The following is a 17,071-nucleotide window of genomic DNA, read 5'->3' as shown; positions in this document are numbered from 1 at the left end:
ATTTCTAAGATTACTTTCCATGAAAATAAACTACATGGCGGAAGTGAGAAACTTGTACTTCATAGAAGGAAATAGATAAAACTGATACAAAAACTGTATGGACTACTGAGGACAAGGCAGCAAGTAATTTATTTACAAGGTACTATGTCTTAATACATTGCATGAAATACATTAGCAACTCTTGAATTAATATCTTCTAACAGGTTGAATGCATCTGCCATCTATTGATCAGTTATGGATATCGCAGTATACTCATAGTTATATACTGAATTAATCAAAAATATAGGTCACTTTTACAAAGTAAACACTCCTGTGCCCAACTGTATCTTACAACTTATATTGACAAGACTTCCCTGTTCTCAGTAAAAAGCTTTTTTCCCTTCCTGATCAATCTCCAACTCCAACTCCACGCACACCATCGCACCCCCTCCCCTTTCACATGCAAAGTCATAAACTGTAATCTCTCTTTGACCACCTTTCCTCATCCCCAACATAACTAAAATTATATCATGTAGTCTTTACCATACAGCTGTTTGTGGGATCTTGCTGTGTTAAACTTGGTTGCCACATTTACTGTTTCACAACAGAGCTAGTTCAGAAAGTGCTTACGTGGTTGCAGAGCATTTTGGCACGCCTTGGTGTTGCTAAAAGGCTTTTAAATGAATATAAATCTTTTCTAATTCTCTTTCAAACTATCATCTCACTCCATTAAAGTTTCTCATTCCTCAACTCTTCTGTTTGTTTATCTCTATTATTTTGCTTCCTTTCACATGCAAAGTGACAATACCTTGACAGAGAAACAGCTCTGACAATGGCTACCTATTTGGTAGGGTTGCCAACACCCTCAGTTTGACTTGAAAATCTGTCAGCATAGATGATGGAACCCCCCCTCCCCCTGCCAACAACCCTATCCCCTCAAAACCCGACTCTCATAGAATCCTTACAGCGTGGAAATAGGCGCTACAGCCCAACAAGACCACACGAACCCTCAGAGCATCCCATCCAGACTTGTTCCCCCTATAACGCACCTAATCTACACATCCCGGAAAAGTGTGAGCAATTTAGCATGGCCAATCCACCTAGCACATCGTTGGTCTGTGGGAAGGAAACCAGAAAACCTGGAAGAAACCCACGCAGATAAAGGGAGAACATGCAAGCTGCTTGGCCTGCTGTGTTCATCCAGCCTCACATTTTATGATCTTGGATTCTCCAGCATCTGCAGTTCCCATTATCTCTCACATGCAAGCTCAGACAGTTGGCCGGGGGTGGAATCGAACCCAGGTCCCTGGTGCTCTGAGACTGCAGTGCTAACCACTAAGCCACCATGCTGCTTACATCTTCTTACATGATTCACTCAAAGTTGTTTGATTCTCTTTCAAATTTTATCTCACATTCAAAAGGATTTCAGTCAGAATGAGGAAAGAGATGGCGATGAACCAGACACGCAGACAGTCTACATCAACTTTGTCCATGTGTCAATGAAGCACAGGTAAGACTATCATTTTTTCAGAACATAACCCCTTGTTTCCAAAACTCAAGTAACATTACAAAACAATCTTATTTCCTCTTCCTACTCTGAACTCCACTCTGTAATGCTTACCGAGTATAAAAAGGATAAAATAACAAAATGCTACTGTCACAAACATTGCCTCTCTCTAACATAAAAGCTCTTTAAAATATATACTGATTTTTTTCCAAAAAATGCTTTGAAGATTTATCCCAATAATTATTTTCAAACTTTAGTAAGTCCATTATAGGTTAAAACAAAGGGACCTCACACACCAGTGCCCTGCATACACTCAAACGTCTAAATTCACCAGCCTATATTAGCAAACACAACTCCAAACGCAGAAATCTGGGTGAGGTCATAACCATGAAGTAAAATCTTTAAATAAATTCAAAGAACACAAGAAAATAACATAGGAGTCATGAAGAAGAGTCACTGGACTCAAAATCCTAACTCTGCTTCCTCTCCACAGACCTGCTGAGTTTCTACAGCAATTTGCGCTTTTGTTACAAGAAAATAATTTCACACAAAACAATTCACAAGCATGACTGCGCTGATATGAAATAATATTATTGACTTTATAGCTTTGTTATAGTTTTACTTTTCACAATATGAGCATCAATTACAGAGCAATGCAAGGAAACTGAAATGGCAAGTGAATGAGGGAACTGTGGACTGGTCATATTGTGCATGATAACTTTACAAAGGTGTTTTGCATTCATGAATGTAGAAAGAGGAACTATACAGGAACAAGGGAAATGATGACTGGGTGGAAATGTGGTACTGACGTTGGAAACCAGAAATGATCATATTGAGTGGCAAAGAGAGATACAATGACCAGTCCCTACCTCTTACAAGGGTAGGCTCACAAACTGCTACAAAAATATGACAATAGCAAGTGAAGAGGTTCAGGGAAAAATTCCAGTGAAAACATTCTTCCTGCAAATCAAAATTTTTAAAACTGCTTTTTCCAATCTTTGCAGATTCATTCAACTGAAACTTAGGACAGGCAAATGTTAAGGATCACATTTTTCTAAGCAAAATGAGAAAGCTATTTAGAAAATAAGAAGGAAAATGGGTTAATGCAGCAGAGAGAATGGAGAATGCAAATGCACAAATCATGAAAACTTGTGACAATAGGGCAATAAGGCCATAACAAAGGCAAAGCAAGCATAAGGGATTACCTTCAGGGAGTAGGAAGAAACAGAAAGGTTTTTCTATTGTATTAAACCTTAATTAGACCACAGTCGGAGTACTGTTCAGAATTCTGATTGCCATATTACAGGAAGGACAGAGATGCTGCTGTGAATGCTAACCAATTTACGTAGATATAACTTTACAGTTTTTTGTCATCTAACAGGAAAAGATATGCTGGCAGCTAATTCAGCCTACTGACAAGCTAAAAACAAAAATTGCTGGAAAAACTCATCAGGTCTGGCAGCCTCTGTGGAGAGAACTGAGGAACAGTCACTTGATCCAAAATGTTATCTGATTTCTGTCCACAGAGGCCACCAGACCTGTTGAGTTTTTCTAGCAATTTCTGTTTTTGCTTCTAATTTACAGCATCCACTGTTCTTTCAGTTTTTGATCAATATGCCAATGCAGGAGCATCAATGATGCCGGTAGGGTCATCAAACTCTCTCCATTGAGGCCAGAGCGCTACCGGTGACTAGTGATAACTTCAAAGGCTTCGCCAACACTTCCCTTCCCCCACTACAGCATGGACTCACTGAGATGTAACTCCCACAGTCATATCCATAACGTCCTCTCTGGAGGGGGTTCCCTTTCCGCGAAGAGGGCTTGACATCAGTGGACGCAGCCAATTTTTAACGTCCCATGATGCTGCAGCCAGCAGCTCTATTTATACCTCCCATATACTCTTACCTCACAAGCAATCTCCTACCTCACTCAGCAGCTCCCAGGGCTGTCAGGGCCAGACTTGCTGAATTTCTCCAGCACTTTGTTTTTGATAGGGATCCTCTTATTTGATTACCAATTTCTCAGGTCAGCCCGCTTCCTCAACTGGACAGGGGTCCTAGAGGAAGCTTCGTCATTGGCTGCCTCCAGGAAAATGGCAGGCAACACCCTACCATGGCCAATTTGAAGTTCCTGGCCGATTGTTGAGGCCAAATTCTGGATATGACCCAGCTGGGATAATTCAACATGGTGTTGCCAATTCCAGCAAAGCGCAATACTAGAGACCATTGATAGAAAATAATTACCAAGAAATCTAAAAGGGAGTTTGTTTCAGAAAATCTGGAATTCACGGCCACCAAGGGATAGTTAAGGTGAATAGCAGGTACATTTAAAAGGAAGAAGGGAAGAAAATATTGGAGGGATAAATTAATGCAGGGGACACTAATATAGACCTCAATAAATTAATATCTTTAATGATTAACGTACCATCGTTATAACAGGATTAGAGGTGGTAAACCAAAGGTGTCATTAACTGATGGTACAAAGACCGGCGATAATTAAGGAGTGAACTAATGAGTGGTATGATCTGGAACTGTCTGGTAATGAGGGTAGTGGAAGAAACAATGAATTCAAAGGGAAACTGCATACAGTTGAAATAAACTTGCAGGGCAACAGTGAGAAAGGTATGGGACTAACTGGATGGCTCTCTTCAGACAGCCAACATGGACTGGGCAGGAAAGCTACAGACGGATATGGGCCATACATGGACAAATGGCACTAGTTTAGTTTATGAAACCTGGTCAGCACGGACGAGTTAGGCTGAAGGACCCATCTTCGCGCTGTATGAATCTATGATTCTATATGATGTAGATTGAGATGCTGTTTAACTTGATGCACAGACATGAAATACAATTGTTGCTCTGTAAACATCTCTGTAATTTAAAACAAAAATTGGTGCAGTTTACTCCTCGACACATTTAATAAAATCAATTTCCGTAGTAACTTAATCAAAGGCCTTCGTTGTGGATGGGAAAGGTTGGGGAATAAGGGGTGAAAGTCAGGAACTCATTACCTCATTGATCAGAGATGTGAAACTACTCACAGCTGAATATTTATGTCTGCTCCTTGCCGACTCCCTGGACACTTTCCCAGACAGAGGCTGCAGCCTGCTTCCCGGTGCTGTGGGAGATGAGTCACTGCAGTCAGTAGCTCCTTGCTGCTTCTTTGTCTGAGTTCTGAGGACCGTTAACGGTGGTTTGTGAAGTGACAAACCAGGTCGGTCTGTCAAGACATGGTCATCGCTTCCAGTCTTATAAAATGCATGATCGAGAATATTGCCCAGACTTCTGGACAGGCGACAGTCAAACTGCATTTCCATCTCTGAGCATGGGGCAGGCCGTACAACCGTGCTCAGGCTGATAGCTCTTTTTGGCTCAAGGGCCGGATGGCAGCAGTCAAATGGGTCACCCTGGACTGTGCTGTGCTTTGACCGCCTCTTCTTCCTCTTCTGCTTCTTCACCCGGGCCAGCTCACTGCCATTGGCCACACATTCCCTGCTTGCTCCATCCGATTCCACATCCCCATCGGACTGATACAGAAAACAGCTGCCTGAAATGGAGAGGGAGGAGGACCCCCCGACATCACTGATCCTGCCATCTACAGCTCTGGTTAAATCATTCCTCTCACCATAAGGACTAGCTTGGCTCTGCCTCTGGGTACCATCACCACACCCGACACTTCTATGCACTTCTCGGCTGTTACCTTCCTCCAAGGTATCACCCAGCACAGGAGCCCTGGCTGCGGTCTCTCTGCACCACTCAGCATCCCTCTGCTGGATAACCTCTGGTGGAAATGGCAGCTCCTTCTTTTTCTTCTTCCTCCTCTTGAGGTAAAGTTTGCTGCGGGGGTAAGGAGATTGATCCAAAGGAGCCTTAGTAGGGTCTAATGCACATTCTTCTTTCTGTGCTCTCACACATCCACAAGTGTTTCCCATTCTTCTCAGAAGGAGTAGAACACAGTCTTTGGGAGCAGAACTAACCCCTCAAAAATGTTTTTTTACCCAGTTGAAATCCTTGGCTGCAGATTTATCCATAACCAGAAATTATTTTCACTTTCTCTCTTCCTCTCCAGTCTGTTTTTTTCTGGCTGCCTCTGTCTCCTTCTTTCTCTCTCTCTCTCTCTCTCACATACACACACAAACACATACATAGGCTGTTCTTCTCCTTCACGCTTTCTGTTTTTCTTTCTCCGTCACCACTTCTCCCTCTGTTTCTCCCTCACCCTCTCTCTCTCCTGCAGGCTGCCTGTCTCTCTCTCCCTCGATGTGCAGCCATTTTGCATTTATGAAATGTTCATGCAGCCAATGATGGCATTTAGCCCAGAAAGGGCCTGTGTCTGATCAGTCCATAACCAGCCATGGTTACAGCAGTGGAGCGTGCTCGGGACTGCACTCATTCAGTGTGTGTACAGTAGCAGCACCCAGCAACTTTGCTGAAATTTAGCAGAGACTCTGTGCCATGAGATAATGAACGGAAAACTCCCAGATTAGTCACAACGTATTGCTCCTCTTAAAACTGCAACACCAAGAGAAGTGGGTTTAAGTAATGCTTAAGGAATTTGCAGCAACCTTTGAAATCATTTAGCTATGTACATATAGAGAGCAAACAGTTTGGTGCTAACAGTTTCGGCATGAGAGTGGGGGAGGCGTTTGGCACCTTTACCAACCACAGACCCTTAGTGCAGAGAAAAGTATCTTCGAATAAAACTAGGTTGTGATTTGAATAAAAACCCTCCTTAACACTTTATTAAATAATAATTAACATATTCCACATTTCTAATTAGCATAATGAAGTCATTAGCATTCCAACTGTGTTGAGAGGAAGCTATTGGACTTCAACTTTATTCCCTGCTCTGATTTAAATATATTTATATTACATAACAGGGGAAGGGAGGGAGAGAGAGACATACACACTCACATTTTCCCTCAACGAGTTTTACATCCTGCATAGTAACAGATTAACAAGTATTCTTTGCTGATTTGTTACTGCAAACTTAAAAGTTCTCTCCCTATAGGCTCTGCTGATAATAGGGCCGCTGGGAGAGTGTTGGAGTGATTCCATGAAAACAAAACCCACAGACTGGCCCCTAGGACAATCAGACCCTGGGAATTCATGCTAAGGCAGCTTCCACAGCCAGAGATCCAATGCTCCTCCAGCAGCTCAGCATTGGTTCCTGCAACAGCCTGAAGTCCCCATTGTGGGCTGTGCAGCCAATATCTCCCCCTCACTCCTCCCGCCAATCTACGTCATGATACATCACCCTGCTCCACTCCACCTTACACTGAGCCACTTCATCTGGGCAGTCCATCCTAACATCATGTCACCCAATCGCCTGACCTTCACAGTCTCACAAAAGGTCCTTATATAATGCTAAATCTTTCACTATATTCCTCTTCCTATCTTTCCTTCCAACACAAACTCTTATATAGAGAGTCCATAACTGAAAAAGAATTGCATTTATGTAGCACCTTTATGGCCAATGTCCCAGAGCTTTTTACAGCCAATAATGTCCTCTCTTGAAGTATTGTCATTTTTGTAAACTGGAAACATTGTTATTGCAAGCAAGTAGCAAAAAGAATGCCTTGTAGTCAACTATAACTTGTGGTTAGTGGGACAAATCTAACAATACGAAAGACATTTTCCATTTATAGAGTTCACATTAGACTATATGGTCTAAACGTCACCATCTCTCTCTCTCTCTCTCTCTCTCTGTTAAATCCCTGTGTCAATAAGTCAAAATAACAAGAATGGTTGAGCCTATTCCTGGACAACACGTCATATGACCTTCAGGCCCAGTCAAATCATCACAACCTTCCATCTTCAATACAACTAAGCAATGGAAGCATTTAAAGGAATCAAATCTCTTTAAAATACATCCCTTTGTTTTGTTTAATCCCCATATGATTTAAATAAGCCGTTTGTAGCTGTGTCCTGCAGATTAATCTTTAATTCCTGGCCATAACCTTAAATACAGCTTAAAAGCAATAAATCTGCAGATGCCAGATGTCTGAATCTGTCAATTTATGTCAGACTATAAGAGAGACAGTACCATCACTAGTCCAATTTTTAAGAGCAACTGGAGAGGTGGTGACGGTGTAGTGGTGATGTCAATGGATTAGTAAGCCAGGCTAATGCTCTGAGAACATGGTTTCAAACTCAATCATGGCATATAGTGACGTTTAAATTCTATAAAAAGCAAGTCTAATGGCAATCATGCAACCATTATCAATTGGCAAACAACCCATCTGGTTCATTAATATTCTGTAAGGTAGGAGATCAGCTAGGAGTGACTATTCTCTCTCAGGAAGAAACATACATGGTGGCTTAATGGCGTGAGAAATCAGTTAGTGGTGATGGTAGCCAGCCCTAACTGTTCAAACTGACCCCAATGTCTCAGTACTCAGTTACACCTTCAGCATCTTGACACTTCACCAAATTAATTCCGCAGGCAACTGTCAATTCAACTCATCGACTCAATCTAGCCCAAACGCTTGCACCCTCTGGCTTTCCTTGTCTAGTAACTCTAGTGGAAAGATGATGTGTAAAGATTTGAGCAGTAAGATCAAACTGTTAGAATTCTGCATATAATATTGCTATATGTAACATGACCTGAACATATTTACTGGTAGATATCATTGAACCTTCATGAAGAAGAAATCATGTCTATGCTTGTGTAGTCCTTCTCAATAGTTACACAATTGGAATTTTGTGCAGTCAGTGCACCGAAAGAAACATCTGTACTGCATCGGTATATGTCAAGTTTATACCATAGTCGGTCTTGTAGGACAGCATGGTGGCACAGTGGTGGGCAATACTGCCTTGCAGTGCCAGGGGCCCAGGTTTGATTCTAGCCTTGGATGGCTGCCAGTGTGGAATTTGCACATTCTGCTCCTGTCTGCACGGGTTCCCTCCCACAGTTCAAAGAAGTGCAGGTCAGGTGGACTGGCCATGCTAAATTGCCCCATATTGTGCAGGCTAGATGTGTTAACCATAGTAAATGTGGGATTATGGGGATTGGGTGGGATGCTTGAAGTTATGTGTGGTTAAGGTTATGTTTATGCTTATCCGTGTTTGGCTTGGACTACTATGGTTACATTGTCCCAATCAAACTGATGGCCTTCATTGTCTGAGTATACTGATATTAAGGAAAGGTTGTCACGTCGTTTTGTTGCATGTTCGTGTATTCTGATGGTTAGTTTCCTTCCTGTTTGTCTAATGTAATGCTAAAACAACAAACATAGACATGCATTGCAATTCCTGGAGTCATGGTTCTCAATGCAAAATGTAATCAACAAACATACAGAATTTGACCCCAAATACAAACCCATACAGAACAAAACTGAAAATGACACCTCACCATAATGAACCATACAGTATCAATTCCAAATGGAGTAGAATAGCATCGCTTAATTGGAGGCCTCACTGATGACGTTATCTAACATGGTGACGAAACATCTGAATGAAAACAAGCCAGCTCGGCGAGCAAATCAACAACCTCACCCACAACCCGAGCCACGGATCATTGCTAAAACCTTAAACACCTTCAGGTGCAATAAGCTAAAAATTCCGCAACAATGGGAAACCTTCGCCAACCAACTGAGCTCTACTCACCAACAACGTCACTTTCTCAATGAATGCCTCAGGAACTAGGTACTGCCCTGTAGTGTGAAGTACAAACCTCTACTCAACAATCCACAGGCATAAAAAGATAGCTGGACAGAACAGGCACAGAATGTTATGGGTAATTATTAATGATGCCCATAACCAACTCTACAAGTACGAACAGGAAATTTCGTGCCAAAAATCACAGTATGTAAGCACAATGGACCAGCAATGGACTACAACCCTAGAACAGGCCATCATCATCATCAAAGAACACACAACCAAAACTAAGAGAGACAAGCTACAGGAGAAACTTACCAAACTAATCCACCACAAAGACAAGGTCAACAACAAACCAGACACATGGATAAGAAACTTATCCAGCAGACGACTCGCAGAAACTGAGAAAGCTGTCCTATTACACAGGCTGAACTATAACCACAAAGATGTGAACAGAACAGACGTCATGGCCACCCTGGAAACTACATTAAAAGATAACAGACTCACGGATGAAACACAAGCCATCCGACAAACTATAATCCCCGTGCTAAGCTGAAGAAATGAATGGGACACCTTAAGCACATCAGAAAAGAAAGCACGAAAAAAAACCTCAAGAAAGACAAGAACGTTCTAATCTGACCAGCAGACAAAGGATGTATGACCATCATTACTAACAAACCAGACCATATTGAGAAAGCACAGGTACTGCATGCAGATACAAACACTTACCAACTGGTGGCGATAGGCCCAACACTGCAGTGAGGTAATAGGATCACCCAGATACTGACGAGGTGAAAGGATGCAGGAAAGCTAACCAAGACAGACTGCATGAGAATGAAACTAGAAGGCATGAACGCTCTCCGATTCTACAGACATTGTAAAGTGCACAAACCAGACATTCCCCTCAGACCCATTGTTTCCCTACTGGGCACACCTTCACAAAAACTGGCCAAGGTCCGACAACAGAGGCTGAAACACCTAGTCAACAGATCACCCCATTCCACCCACTCAACTCAAGAAATCCTCAATATCCTCAAGAACATAAGAATTAGCGATGACAAGTTTATGGTATCCTTTAATGGCACAGCATGATTCATATCAATTGACATACCACGAGCCAAAGAAACACTGGCCACATTACTAGAGAAAGGAAGGATGTAGAGCAGCAGCTCCACCAGCAATGACAACATACTCAAATTACTAGAGCTGTGCCTTCCCACACACTTCGTCTTTAATGGTCAAGTATGCAAACAGATCAATGGCACATACATCGGGCCGCCCATCTCAAGACTCATCACAGAGGCAGTTATGCAAAGGCAAGAACACACTACACTCCCCCTCATTCAAACTAAACTATGGATCTGGTACATAGACAATACATTTGTCATTCTTAAACACATCATACTAAAAGAGACTGACCACCTCATCAACATCCTATCCACTGGGATTAAATTAATGAGAGAAGAAGGAAACAACAATCAGCTTCTGTTTCTGGATGTCAAGAGTTGAACATATGACCAACGGGGAGTTCCAAGCCTCAGTATACTGGAAAGCAACCCACACAGTGACCAAATCCCCAACCTCTACAACAACCACCCTAATGTCCACAAACAAAGCTGTGGTGTGGACACTACTTAAATGGGCCACCACTCACTGTAACACACAAGTACTACGCAGGAAGAGGAAGAGCACCTGTACAAAATCTTTGCTATGAAAGGACATCCACGCAACTTCATCCTCAGATGCCTACTAAATAGACAACAAGAGGACACAGTATGCCCTAACATACTGGCCATGCTGCCCTACATCAAGAACATATCAGAACTGACAACAAGACCCCTAAGACCAGCAGGAATCATGATAGCACACAAGCCCACAGCCACTCCACAACAAACACTCACAAGGATTAAAGACCCCATTCCCACAACGTGCAGAACCAACATAATTTACAAAATACCATGCAACGACTGCTGCAAGCATTACATCGGACAGACAGGAAGGAAACTGGCCATCAGAATACATGAACATCAGCTAGCAGCGAAATGGCTCGACAAACTCTCCTTAATATTGGCACACTCAGGCAGCGAAGGTGATCAGTTTAACTGGGACAACGTAACCACGGTAACCCAAGCCAAACATAGACACATACGGGAATTCCTAGAGGCGTAGTTCTCAACTATAATGCAATCAACAAACATATAAAATTAGACCCCATATATAAACCCATACAAAACAAAACCAGAAATTACATTACTCACCATAACACACTGGACAGTACAAATTCCAAGCAGAGTAGAATAATATCGCTTCATCGGAGGCCTCACTGATGATGTTACCTAGCGTAAAGGCGAAACGTCCGAACGAAAACAAGCCAGCTCGGTGAGCAAGTCAACAATCTCAGGTGGGATGCTCTTCAGGGGTCAGTACAGACCCAATGGGCCAAAAACATCTATCTGCACTGCAAGGATTCTATGTTTGTAGATGTAAGATAGCCCTCGAATTTTGACAAAAAAATCCTAATTCTCACCTCACATCACCTGCCCCGCCACATCCCCACTCACCACTGCCCTCTCCCATCCTTCCCACTCATAGCGTTCTCTCCTGAATTCTCAGTGAGCAAAGGCCCAGGGGAATGGTGGCGAGAGGAGGGAAAGAAATTGCGAGGGACAGAGTCAGGAGAAGGAAACAGCAAACTTCAGAATCTTGGGAGTGGAACACTGTGCTTCAAAATGGTGCAAATCTGGTCATGCACACTTTGTCAGCCCAGATACAAGAGAAATGTAAAGCAGAAGTCCCAATGTTCATTATTATGTCCAAGCTCATACATTGATTTCAAATTCTTGAAAATAATACTTATGTACAAGTCAGCCCCCTACCTTCTAACAATGTGTTGAGATGGAAAGGTTGACTCTTACTCAAGTATACTGGAGTCTTTTATTTAAAAAACTATACTTCTTGCCTTCAAACAACACCGAACCTTAAACAGACCATTGTTTGCAGCAAACCAGCCAGCCTTCACGGCAAGAGATAATGGGAACTGCAGATGCTAGAGAATCCGTGATAACAAAGCGCGGAGCTGGATGAACACAGCAGGCCAAGCAGCATCTTAGGAGCACAAAAGCTGACATGTTGGGCCTAGACACTTCATCAGAAAAGGGGGATGGGGAGAGGGTGCTGAAATAAATAGGGAGAGAGGGGGAGGCAGATCGAAGGTGGATAGAGAAGATAGGTGGAGAGGAGACAGACAAGGTAAAGGGGCGGGGAAATTACGAAGCTTGTGAAATCCACACCGTTGTCTGCCTTCCGGAATGACCACTCTCTCTGTGACTCCCTTGTCCGCTCCAAACTCCCATTGACCCCACCACACCCGGCACTTTCTCCTGCAACCGCAGGAAGTGCTACACTTGCCCCCACACCACCTCTCTCATCCACATCCCAGGCCCCAAGATGACGTTCCACACCTGCACATCTGCCAATGTGGTATATTGCATTCTCTATACCCAGTGTGGCTTTCTCTACATTGGGGAAACCAAGCGGAGGCTTGGGGACCGCTTTGCACAACACCTACGCTTGGTTCGCAACAAACATCTGCACCAGCCAGTCGTGAACCATTTCAACTCCCCCTCCCATTCCTTAGACGACGTGTCCATCCTGGGCCTCCTGTAGTGCCACAATGATGCCAGGAACAGCAACTCATATTCCGCTTGGGAACCCTGGAACCCAATGGCATCAATGTGAATTTCACAAGCTTCAAAATCCCCCCTCCCCCCACTGCATCCCAAAACCAGCCCAGCTCGTCTCTGCTTCCCTAACCTGTTCTTCCACTCACCTATCCCCTCCTCCCACCTCAAGCCACACCTCCATTCCCTACCTCCTAACCTCATCCCATCCCCTTGACCTGTCTGTCCTCCCAGGGCTGTCCTATCCCCTCCCTACCTCTCCACCTATATTCACCTCTACAGGCTCCATCCCCGCTCCTTTAACTTGCCTGTCTCCTCTCCACCTATCTTCTCCTCTATCCACCTTCGATCCGCCTCTCCCTCTCTCCCTATTTATTTCAGCATCCTCTCCCCATCCCCCTTTTCTGATAAAGGGTCTGGCCCGAAATGTCAGCTTTTGTGCTCCTAAGATGCTGCTTGGCCTGCTATGTTCATCCACCTCCACACTTTGTTATCTAGCCTTCAGGACACATTGACCACAACACCACACAACCCTGCGATGGTAATCTCTGTAAGACATGTTCGATCATTGACATAGATACTACCATCACACGTGGGAACACCACCCACTACGTGCTCAACAGATACTCATGTGACTTGGTCAATGTTGTCTATCTAATACGCTGCAAGCAAGGATGCCCTGAGGCATGGTATATTGGCGAGATCATGCAGATGCTACAACAGCAGATGAGTGGACACCGCACAACAATCGTCAGACAGGAATGTTCCAGGATGTTCAAATTCCACGCATGAGTGTTAAAAGGACAGAAAAGATTTCAGTCCACAAAAAGAATTTGTTGCCAAATGTTGTAAGAAGTAAGGAAATCCATATAAAATTTGAGAGAATATTCTTAGATAACAGAGTGTGGAGCTTGACGAACACAGCAGGCTAGGCAGCATCAGAGGAGCAGGAAAGCTGACGTTTTGGGTCTGGACCCTTCAGAAATGGAAGAGGAGAAGGGGGCTCCGAAATAAATACGGAGGAAGGGGGTTGGGCTGAGGAAGGTAGGTGGAATGGTGATAGCATGTAGGTAGTGGTGGGAGTTGGTCAGTGAGGCGGGAGGAGCGGATAGGTGGGAGAAAAGACGGACAGGTCAAGGAGGGGGGGATGAGAGGGAGGGTTGGTCTTGGGATGAGGTTGGGGATGGAGAGATTTTGAAGCTAGTAAATTCCACATTGAGACTATTGGGTTGTAGGCTTCCAAGGCAGAATATGAGATGCTACTCCTCTAGTTTCCGTGTGGCATCATTGTGGCACTGGAGGAGGCCCAGGATATACATGTCATCCAGGGAGTGGGAAGAGGAGTTGAAGTGGTTCACAACTGGGAGGTGTTGTCATTTGTCACAAACTGAGCGCAGGTGGTCTACAAAACAGTCTCCAAGATACAATAGACCATATTTGTGGATGTGCAGGTGAACATCTGTCTGATGTGGAAGGTTTTTTTGGGGCCTGTGATGGTGGTGAGTGGGGAGGCGTAGGGGCAGGTGGAACACCTCCTGCGGTTGCAGGGGAAGGTGTCTGGGGTGGTGGGGCTAGTGGGGAGTGTGCAGCGGATGAGGGAGCCGCAGAGAGCCTGATGCCTACGGAAGGCAGAGCAGGGTGGGGAGGGCAATATATCCTTCGTAATGGGGTCAGATTGCAGGTGGCGGAGGTGGCGCAGAGTGACGCTTTGAAGCTGGAGGTTAATGGGTCGCTACATGAGGACAATGGGAATTCTGTTTTTGTTTTTATTGCAGGGAGGGGGTGTGAGGGCAGAGGTGCAGGAAACACAAGAGATGCGGTCGGGGGCGTTTTCGACCACTGAAGGGAGGTAGTTGCAGTCCTTAAAATACGAGGACATCGGAGATGTTCGGGAGTGGAATTCCTCCTCCTGGGAGCAGATGCAGCGGAGGCGGAAGAATTGGGAGTAGATCGGGAGTGGAATGCATCCACATCAGCAGTTCTCACTATCTCTGAGAATATTCTTAGTTCTTTTGATCCAGTCAATACAGTTATCTCTTGTTTAAAGCTTGTTCTATTCATGGCTTTCATTGTTTAAAAAAAAAACCAAAGCTGCCTTTCCCTGAACTCTCACTATTATCAGAACAAGTAACAGGCAGATGGGTTTAGGGAATGAAGAAGAAAGTGACGTATAATAAAGTTTTCTTATTCAGTATGTGGATGTGCCTATTAGAGAAGGATAAAAACTGGCTGAGGTGAGTACTTTGTCCCGTGATCATAATCCTATTAGTTTTAAAGTAGTTATGGAAGAGGATACACCTGATAAAAAAGTTAAAGTTCTAGATTGGAAGAAGGCCAACTTTGATGGTATTAGGCAAGAACTTTCAAAAGTTGATGTGGGGCAGACATTCGCAGGTAAAGGGATGGCTGGAAAGTGGGAAACCTTCAAAAATGAGATAATGAGAGTCCAGTGATAGTATGTTCCTTTGAGGGTGAAGGGAAGGCTGGTAGGTGTAGGGAATGCTGGGTAAGTACAGAAATTGAGATTCTGGTTAAGAAAAAGGAAACAGGTATAGACAGCAGGGAAAGAGTGAATGCCTAGAAGAGTATAAGGGCAGTAGGAGTATCCTTAAGAGGGAAATCAGGAAGGCAAAAAAAAGTAAGGAGAATCCAAAGGGATTCGACAAAGATATTAAGGACAAGAGAGTAACTAGGGACAGAATAGGGTCCCTTAAAGATCAGTAAGGTTGCCTAGGTTTGGAACTGCAGAAGATGGAGAAGACAGTAAATAATTATTTTGCATCAGTGATTACTGTGGAGAAGGATGTAGAAGTCAGAGAACTTGGGGAAATAAATAGCGTTATCTGGAAAAATATCCATTTTACAGAGGAGGCCGTGCCGGATGTCTTAAAACACATAAAACTTGGCTAAATCCCTGGGACCTGATCAGGTGTACTCTAGAACCTTGTGGGAAGCTTGGAAAGTGATTGCTGGGCATCTTGCTGAAATATTTGTATCATCAATAGCCACAGGTGAGGTGTGAAAGACTGCAAGTTGGCTAACATGGTGCCACTATTTAAGAAAGGCGGTAAGGAAAAGCCAAAGAACTATAGAGCCAGTGAGCCTGACATGATAGGTGGGCAAGTTGTCAGAGGGAACTCTAAGAGACAGGATTTTATAGGTATTTTGAAAGACAAGAACTGATTAGGGGTATTCAATGTGGCTGTGTGTATGGGAAATCATGTCTCACTAACTTGATAGAGTTTTTTGTAGTGACAAAGAGGATTGATGAAGGCAGAGTGATGGACATAGTCTGTATGACCTTCAGCAAGGGGTTCAACAAGGTTCTCCTTTGTAATCTGGTTAGTAAGATTAGATCACATGGAATACAGGGAGAACTAATCATTTGGCTACTGAACTGGCTTGAAAGTAGGAGACAAGGGTGCTGGTGGAGGGTTGAACTGGCTGGAAAGTAGGAGACAAGGGTGCAGGTGGAGGGTTGCTTTTCAGGCTGAAGGACTGTGACCAGCGGTGTGCCACAAGCATCAGAACTGGGTACATTGCATTTCGCTATTTATATAAATGATGCGGATGTGAACATAGGAGGTCTGTTCAGTAAGTCTGCAAATGACACCAAAATTGGTAGTGTGGTGGACAGTGAAGAAGGTTATCTCAGCGTACAACAGGATCCTGATCAGATGGGCTAATGGGCTGAGGAGTGGCAGATAGAGCTTAATTTAGATAAATGTGAGGTGCTGCATTTTAGTAGGGAAAATCAGGGCAGGATTTATACACTTGATGGTAAGGTCCTGGGGAGTGTTGCTGAACAAAGAGCTCTTGGAGTGCAGGCTCAGAGTTCCTAGCAAGTGGAGCTGCATGCAGACAGGGTAGTGAAAGAGGCTTTTGGTATGCTCACCTTTATTGGTCAGTGCATTGAGTATAGTGGTTGGGAGGTCATGTTGTGGCCAACTAGACATTGGTTAGGCCATTTTCTGAATACTATGCTCAGTTCTGGTCTTCCTGCTATGGTAAAGAAGTTGTGAAACTTGAAAGAGTTCAGAAAAGATTTACAAGGATGTTGCTATGGTTGGAGGGTTTGAGCTGTAGGAAGAGGCTGAAAAGACTGGGGCTGTTTTTCCTGGACTGTCAGAGGCTGAGGAGTGACCCCCTCACGATAAGGTGAATAGTCAAGGTCTTTTCCCCAGGGTACGCGAGAACAAAACTAGACGGCATAGGTTTAATGTGAGAGAGGAAAGATTTAAAAGGGACCCAAGGAGGAACCTTTTCATGGAGGTTGTACTGAACACGCAGAGGGAGTGGCGGAGACC

At 43.9% G+C, this 17,071-nt stretch overlaps 1 protein-coding gene across 2 annotated transcripts in view; it reads right to left on the bottom strand.

The window, feature by feature from the left end:
- Positions 1 to 17,071, bottom strand: part of dst (dystonin) — a 528,150-nt gene that overhangs the window by 367,439 nt on the left and 143,640 nt on the right. Inside the window, exon 1 of one of the 2 annotated variants that reach the window (XM_048530256.2) lies at positions 4,527 to 5,928. The exons of the other annotated variant lie outside the window; for it this stretch is intronic. Coding sequence (XP_048386213.1) covers positions 4,527 to 5,417 — 891 coding nt within the window. The 5' untranslated portion in view covers positions 5,418 to 5,928. Of the gene's footprint in view, positions 1 to 4,526; positions 5,929 to 17,071 lie in introns of those variants that run through there. 2 annotated transcript variants of the gene reach the window in all.

Source organism: Stegostoma tigrinum, chromosome 4, assembly GCF_030684315.1.
Source record: "Stegostoma tigrinum isolate sSteTig4 chromosome 4, sSteTig4.hap1, whole genome shotgun sequence".
In the NCBI taxonomy this organism is placed as follows: domain Eukaryota; kingdom Metazoa; phylum Chordata; class Chondrichthyes; order Orectolobiformes; family Stegostomatidae; genus Stegostoma; species Stegostoma tigrinum.
Note: the sequence above shows the minus strand (reverse complement) of the source record. Positions and strands in the feature narration are given on the sequence as shown.